We start from the raw sequence: 7,201 nt of genomic DNA, 5'->3' as shown, positions 1-7,201 counted from the left end.
CCATGTTAGGAAGTTCAAACCACTCAATCGGGTTCATCGTCATCGACTTTGTACATTGTAAATTTCGAATTAAGTGTTCGAAAATGGTGAATCCAGACCATTCAATGTACTCTTCTGCATATTCCATCAACTCGACCAACAACCTCTTCCTCACGGTAAACCATCCAGTCTCATCACCATAGTTTAATAATCTTGCTATGGACTTGTATCCACAGTGTCTATCCCCAAGGACATCCTCACATGAAACAATAAAGTTGCTAAGCAATGGATTAAAATCTTCTAGCAAAGATGTTTGCACTGGCTTCTTAGGTGGTCTGCCTCTTTTTTTAGGTACTTTTTCAATTGCTTAAGTTTCTCCTTGGTTTTTACGTGGTCTGCCTCTCTTCTTCGGAACTTGTTCACTTGTTTTTTTCTCCTCTTGCGTCTGTGCATACTCAAAAGCAGATGGTTCTCTTATTGTGTCATTCTGATCTTGAATTGATACTTTCACATGTTTCTTTGAAATTGATGGTCTACCTTTGACATTGAGTTTTTCTTGAGGCTCTTGCATATGTGTAGTCTTTGGATCAGCAAGCTCTAAACATTTCTTCATCAACATTAATTTTTGGTGTTCTGGTAAGCAGTTGAACTTCTTCTTAATTCCTTCCACCTCAGGTGAAATGTCCAGCGACCCTCTTGGAAGTTCCATTGGCTCAAAATCAAGTTGCCGCCAACGACAATCAATGGACCTCAAGGGTATGTAACCATCACTAAGTTTTACCATATGTACCAATTCATGAGCACATGGAAGACCACAAGTACGCCTCAAAACACACCCACATTCTTTTTCATAAATGCCCACTTTGTTTGAACGTACAAGTTCTTTCGACAACATATCAATCGCCTCCCTAGAGATAAATCCTCTAATCTCACTGTATGCCTTGTCTCGACTATAATGACGCATAATGTTGTGACTAATATTAAATGAAGCTTGTATACCATTGAGCTGATTTTCAAGGAGGTTATCAATCACATCCCAATTTTGGTACAAATTGCCGCGCGAACTCCTCAAATTTCTCTTCAAAGATGAATGTTGGGATTCTACTCTATTCTTTGGTGTGAGTGCGAAGTGCATCACTAAATCAACCCAAGCCGCCACAACCTGTTCCTTGTACTTGTTCAACAACTCTTCGACGTACTGTACCACACGTGTCATATGTGCATATTCATTTCTAAACACAACCAAATTTTCATTATAGACATCTTTAGTAGGTGAACTGAATAAATCACAAACCATTTCGTAGAACTTCTGAAACTCATTGTTTTCTTCAAAAGATTTTTACGGTTAGTAATCACATTAGTCCTGAATGTGCCAACGACAAAGGAGGTGTTTAGCCATAGGAAATACACGCGCCACAGCATTCATCAATGCTAAGTCTCTGTCAGTCATAATAACTTTCACACTAGATGCCTTGCCTTCCAAAACACTGTATAACATTTCCAAAGCCCAAACAAAGTTATCTTCCTTCTCTAAATCTAAATATGCAAAAGCAATAGCAAACGCGTCTTCATTGTAGGCGTAAACCCAACAATTTCTAGCAATGGCGATTGTGAAGATTAGTCCTGTAGGTACAATCAATAATCAATACTTCCGGAAAACACTTGGCCAACTTAATTGATCTCGAATAAGCAAAAAAAATATCCTTGCATTCTCCTGTAATCAGGTTCTCTCTATGAGACTCATAGTAATCGCGATCGTCCAACATCTTCAATAATTGTTGCATCTGTGATCTCCCTTGAAATTTTGTAAGACGATGTTTCGCTCGAAAATTGTAGATGGTACTTAGGGTTGACAAATTATCTAGACCGTCTTTCCTTTTCAAAGTATTCAAAATTTCTCTTGGTTTAACGCCAGCCTCAGACATCTCGATCACAATCATTTCTTCATCTCGTGTTAGCCTTCCCACAAAAGAATGGCCTGTAAGATTTTCTGCAAGACGGTGATTATGAGTTCCGCAAACTATTACCACTTCCCATCCCCTTGATTCTGGTGATAACCCTTCAACTTAAATGAACACTTGCACTTTTTCGTTCTCGTCATGCGCCGAGGGAGTTTCATGGATAGCTTGTATTGATCTATCTTCTTTGGTTTTTGAGGTTTAAAAACACCACCTCTCTCACAAGTTAAAAGCACCCTAGGTCTTCGGCCACTTTCAACGCTATCCGACTTTGCAATAATAACCACAAAACCAATTTCTCTCCCTACCTCTCTGCACCAATCAACAAGGTTTTTTCGATTTTCAAATACACGTAATCATTTTGTTATAGATTGTATTACATCACCATTCGAAAAACGATATACTAAATTTATAAAAGTGTCTTCAAGTTCTTATCATTGCGGTTGTAAATCGTCGGTCGTATCCGGACAAACAAAATTAGAGTTTTTCGCCGGGCTTTTTTGCTCTTCATTTTCGACTCATAATTGATTTGAAGCAAAGACAATGCATTTGGAGATGCACTACTAACAGGATGAAGCTGTTCAAAGTAAAATTTTAAAAAAAAAAAAAAATGGTTTAGGTTTCTTATACTCAGTATGCACCTAAAAAAAATAGCACTTTATTTAATATTGCAAACAAACTCACATTTTTGTTTGGTGTTTGTATCTGTTCATTGTAGTAATCCAAAGTATAATAGTCTTCTGCGTTTTCCCATTCGTCAAAATTTGATTTTGAATTTTTTTCTTCATCCTCATTACTTTGGTATGATTGATTCAAATCAAAAGTGGGTGTTTGCATGTTTATTGATGAGATAAAAGAACAAGAGGTTATTGGAGAAGAAGAAGGAAAAAAAATAAACGCGGCTTTTTTTTTTTTTTTTTTCAAAATCACCTAGAGTAAATGATTTGTTTTAGTCAATAAATATCTTAGGTACGTCTAATAAAAAAGAAGGGTAATTTAGGAAGCTAAATGTGGTATTTTTTTTTTTTTTTTAAAATTTTTTTTAATTTTTTTAATTTTTTAAAGTTGGGATACGGGAGTGTTTTGTTGGGTATGTCCGATCACCCTTTAGGAGTGTTTTGTTGGGTATGTACAAGATCACCCTTTATTAGTGAGTTTATTTTCTCATTCTTCTTCATACTTCCGCTGTATCTTCTACACAAAGTGAAAAAAAAAAAAAAAAAAAAAAAAAAAGAAAAACCTTTCGAGCCTTGCAAATAGGAATTGGGTCTGTTGTATGAATTGGGCGTAGTCATTTTGGTGAATGATGAATGGTTGTTTGAAGTGAGCTTCATACATATTTTCAGGCAATTGTTAACCAGTATTTTTCAACAATTACAATACGTTGTTTTCATGAATTGGGTGAAAATTAGCAAAAAAAACAAAAAATATATATTGAAAAGAAGGAAAACAAAGGAATAAGGACTAGTATGGGGTTCTAAATATTTTTTCTCCAAATACAGGGAGCCCTGTAACACATTGTGGCTAAATTTAGTGGGTTTTCTAGTGTTGTCCCCGTTCATGTCTCAATCCTGAATTCAGTTTTCTTCATATAAATACCGCGTTGTTATCCTCTCTAAGTAAAAAAACAAGGTGGATTGCAGAACTTTTGTAAGTTCTTTCTAGCTCCTCATTGAAACACGCACCTTGTTTTTTCTATTAAGTATTCTGTTATCTTTTTAGGAAGTGGGATTTGTTACTATGATTTACTTTGAGCTTTTTAGAGATAAGCAAGCACTCTTCACATTGAAATGTATATAGTAGTCATGACTCATGAGTCATGACAGCTTAAGTTTATAGCAATCTCTTAAGTGCTAAGAGCAATGCAGATTGAGATGGTGTGGACATTCATGCATATCGCAATCCACAGTTACCTTAGTTTGGTGCAATATGATTTTATTAGAAAAATTTTGAATCCCAAATTTTCATACTGCATTTCTTGACTATCAATCTTGGAAAGGTGATTTGTCAAGATATCTTCATTGCTTCATCTCTTTTCCCATTCTGCTCTGAATTTTGTTTGTTTTTTCTGGTTTTATTTGTATCTTCCCATATGAATAGCATACATATTTGTTAAGGGATTACAATCTTGAGCATTATGTGCTACATAGTGCTACTGCTGCGGATTGGGTTAATATGGTGAATGAAATACAGAAAGGTGCTCTATCAAGTCGTCTTGGGATTCCAATGATATATGGAATTGATGCTGTTCATGGACATAACAATGTCTAGAAAGCCACAGTATTTCCTCACAATGTTGGACTTGGGGCCACCAGGCAAGCATTCCGTGATTCCACTTGTTTCGTATTTTCGTTTAGGGCTCTTCTTTGGGCCGATCTATATGCTTTCTTGATTGATACACCTACATCTTTTTAACAAACATTCATTTGTGCACGGGGATGCCGATCTTGTGAAGAGAATTGGTGCCGCCACGCTATTGAAGTTAGAGCTACCGAATACCATATGCTTTTGCTCCATGCATTGCGGTATGTCCAATTGACGTAGTTTCACAAAGTTTACGCCAAAAAATTCTAACTCCCATCGTTATTCTTCTTCTTTTTTTCGAAGTGATTCAGGTATGTAGAGATCCAAGGTGGGGTCGATGCTATGAAAGCTACGGTGAGGATCCAACAATTGTGCAACAAATGGAGAGCTTATATCCGGGTTTACAAGGACATATACGAAGGTTCTCGAAAGGGTGTTCCATATGTTGGTGGGAAGTAAGTAACAAGTTCCCTTGAGTTCATCTTTCCTTTTGTTTATCTCTAATACATAGCTCATTGAGAGAAAACTTCTTATGTCGCAAATGCTTAAATTATTAGATTTGTGTGCTAATCTGAATCAAAGTTTATTATTAACCCGCTTATCTTCTATATGAGAGACAAGGCTGCAGCTTGCAAAAAGCACTTTGTAGGTGATGGTGGTACAATCAACGACATAAATGAGAATAATACTGTTGCTAACGGACATGAGATATATAACATCCACATGCCAGCCTACTACAACTCAATTATTAAGGGTGTCTCAACCGTCATGGCCTCCTACTCAAGTTTGAATGGAGTTAAGATGCATGTTAACCGTGCAATGTTGACTGATTTCTTCAAGGAGGCTCTTCATTTCCGGGTACAAATATTCTAGCTAATTAAGGGTTTATTCTTCCTGGCCGGTTTCAGGAAAGCCACTTTATGAAATTCTGGTAATGCTAGTCTCACCCACTTGACCAAACCTTAACTTTTGTATGCATTGTTCACAAAATTTCAGGGTTTCGTCTTCTCAGATTGGGAAGGGATCGACAGGATTACTCCCACACCTCATTCAAACTACACTTACTCTATTCAAGAATCTATTAATGGTGGTGTTGACATGGTCAGTATTGTGAATGCTGATTTAACTAGTTTTTTCTGCAAATATTTAGGGAAAGATCTTAACATTATAGTGTAATTCTTGATAATACCTCTACTGCCGGGTACATGTTTTTGTTAGTTTTTCCGCTTAGAAATACTTGTCCCAGTAGTAGTAGTAGACTAGTACGTAGTTATTAATGACATTCTTTGTATGTATAGTAGTTAGCTTTCCAAACGGTTGTAAGATTTCTTGGTTCGGGCCTAATTTAATGTCTTCGAGTCTTTGCAAAAGTCTCTAGAACTGTAGCGTGAATTCGCTCATCAAGTTCAAAACCCTGTGTACAGAATTTGATTTCATGTCTACTACACAGTACCAGTCATCCAATCTACTCGAGATCAAATGAGTTGCCTGAACTTGCATCAATCCTGCTAGTTCGTTTTGGTTTACGTAGAGCATACATATTTTCATTTCCAGTTTAGTGTGTGCAGTTTGAAACCAGCATATATTAATCTTTTCCTAGTGTGGTACAGGTCATGGGACAGGCTCGTAAGCAGCGGTTGATATCTGGTGCCCTAACTGATCAAGAAGTCCGTTTTGCACTCATAGAGGAACTGAAAATGCTCTCTACTTAATCAATTAAGAGTGATGATACTTCTTTCTGTCAAACACAAGAAGTGGAATGACACTTGGATGACCTCGTCAGTTCCTAAGGAGAATCCAATGGTTTGAGACTGAAGATTTTGAACTGCAGAGTTACCCTCAATATCTGAGAACAATATCTGATAACAAGCAAACATAGTGCACTGAAGAGCACACCCAACTCCCTCCTTGAGAGAGGCCATGCAGAGAAGGCCAAGACCATGTTGCAGAAAGTCCAAGGCACACTTCAAACATGATGTACGACTAAAATTATAAAGCCATAGGTAGAAGTTGCTTCTGTGTAGGATCACCTCAGTAAGACATAATGTCTTCATTTGTACATGTAAAGATTATTTGAGTTAATTTCACTATTTTTGACATACTTTTGAACATACTATTTTTAGACTTTGGTTGGACATACTTTTTTCAGACTTTCTAAAATGCATAGATAAAACTTGAGTTATAGTCTGCAACACCTAACAAGAAGGCCTGCAAACAACCCAACTTTTTCCAGACTTTCTAAAATGCATAGATAAAACTTGCTTGCCACTGCATAAAAATCACAAAACCAATTTCTCTCCCTACCTCTCTACACCAATTAACAAGGTCTTTTCGATTTTCAAATGCCTGTAATTATTTTGTTATAGATTATATTACATCACCATTTGGAAAAACGATATACTAAATTTATAAAAATGTCTTCAAGTTCTTACTGTTGTAGTTGTAAATGCGTCGGTCGTATTCGGACAAACAAAATTAGAGTTTTATGTCGGGCTTTTTTGCTTTTCATTTTCTGACTAATAATTCAGTTGAAGCAAAGACAATGCATTTGGAGATGTATTACTAATAAGATGAGACTGTTCAAAATAAAATTTTATAAAAAAAAAAAATGGTTTAGGTTTCTTATACTCAGTATGCACCCAAAAAAAATAACACTTTGTTTAATATTGCAAACAAACTCATATTTTTGTTTGGTGTTTGTATCTGTTCATTGTAGTAACCCAAAGTATAATAGTCTTCTGCGTTCTCCCATTCGTCAAAATTTGATTTTGAATTTTTTTTCTTCATCCTCGTTTGGTTGGTATTCATCATCATTACTTTGGTATGATTGATTCAAATCAAAAGTGGGTGTTTCCATGTTTATTATTGATGACATAAAAGAATAAGAGGTTATTGGAGAAGAAGAAAAAGAAAAAGAAAAAGAAAAAGAAAAAAAATCGCAATCTTTTTCTTCTGAATCA

At 36.0% G+C, this 7,201-nt stretch overlaps 2 protein-coding genes across 2 annotated transcripts; one reads left to right on the top strand and one right to left on the bottom strand.

Moving 5' to 3' along the window:
* Positions 1–346: 346 nt before the first annotated feature.
* LOC147509355 (uncharacterized) lies at positions 347–1,276 on the bottom strand. The gene has a single exon (XM_086597787.1). The coding sequence runs from the start codon at positions 1,274–1,276 to the stop codon at positions 347–349; it is 930 nt and encodes a 309-aa protein (XP_086453913.1).
* A 3,163-nt stretch (positions 1,277–4,439) lies between these two features.
* On the top strand, positions 4,440–6,356 carry LOC147509354 (uncharacterized). The gene is made up of 5 exons (XM_086597786.1): positions 4,440–4,462; positions 4,553–4,696; positions 4,856–5,099; positions 5,238–5,342; positions 5,852–6,356. The coding sequence occupies exons 1-5, from the start codon at positions 4,440–4,442 to the stop codon at positions 5,951–5,953; spliced, it is 618 nt and encodes a 205-aa protein (XP_086453912.1). The 3' UTR covers positions 5,954–6,356.
* The last annotated feature ends 845 nt before the right edge of the window (positions 6,357–7,201 follow it).

The sequence above is a fragment of the Coptis chinensis genome, chromosome 3, assembly GCF_015680905.1.
Source record: "Coptis chinensis isolate HL-2020 chromosome 3, ASM1568090v1, whole genome shotgun sequence".
NCBI classification, from domain to species: Eukaryota; Viridiplantae; Streptophyta; class Magnoliopsida; order Ranunculales; family Ranunculaceae; genus Coptis; species Coptis chinensis.
Note: the sequence above shows the minus strand (reverse complement) of the source record. Positions and strands in the feature narration are given on the sequence as shown.

What these genes read in the sequence shown, in the direction of transcription:
- LOC147509355 (XM_086597787.1), bottom strand. Translation starts at nt 1,276, where the DNA reads ATGGTTTGTGATTTATTCAGTTCACCTACTAAAGATGTCTATAATGAA.
- LOC147509354 (XM_086597786.1), top strand. Translation starts at nt 4,440, where the DNA reads ATGCTTTTGCTCCATGCATTGCG. An exon ending in AGGAGGCTCTTCATTTCCGG is followed by an intron (nt 5,100 to 5,237) that starts GTACAAATATTC and finishes ACAAAATTTCAG; the next exon opens with GGTTTCGTCTTCTCAGATTG. An exon ending in TTAATGGTGGTGTTGACATG is followed by an intron (nt 5,343 to 5,851) that starts GTCAGTATTGTG and finishes AGTGTGGTACAG; the next exon opens with GTCATGGGACAGGCTCGTAA.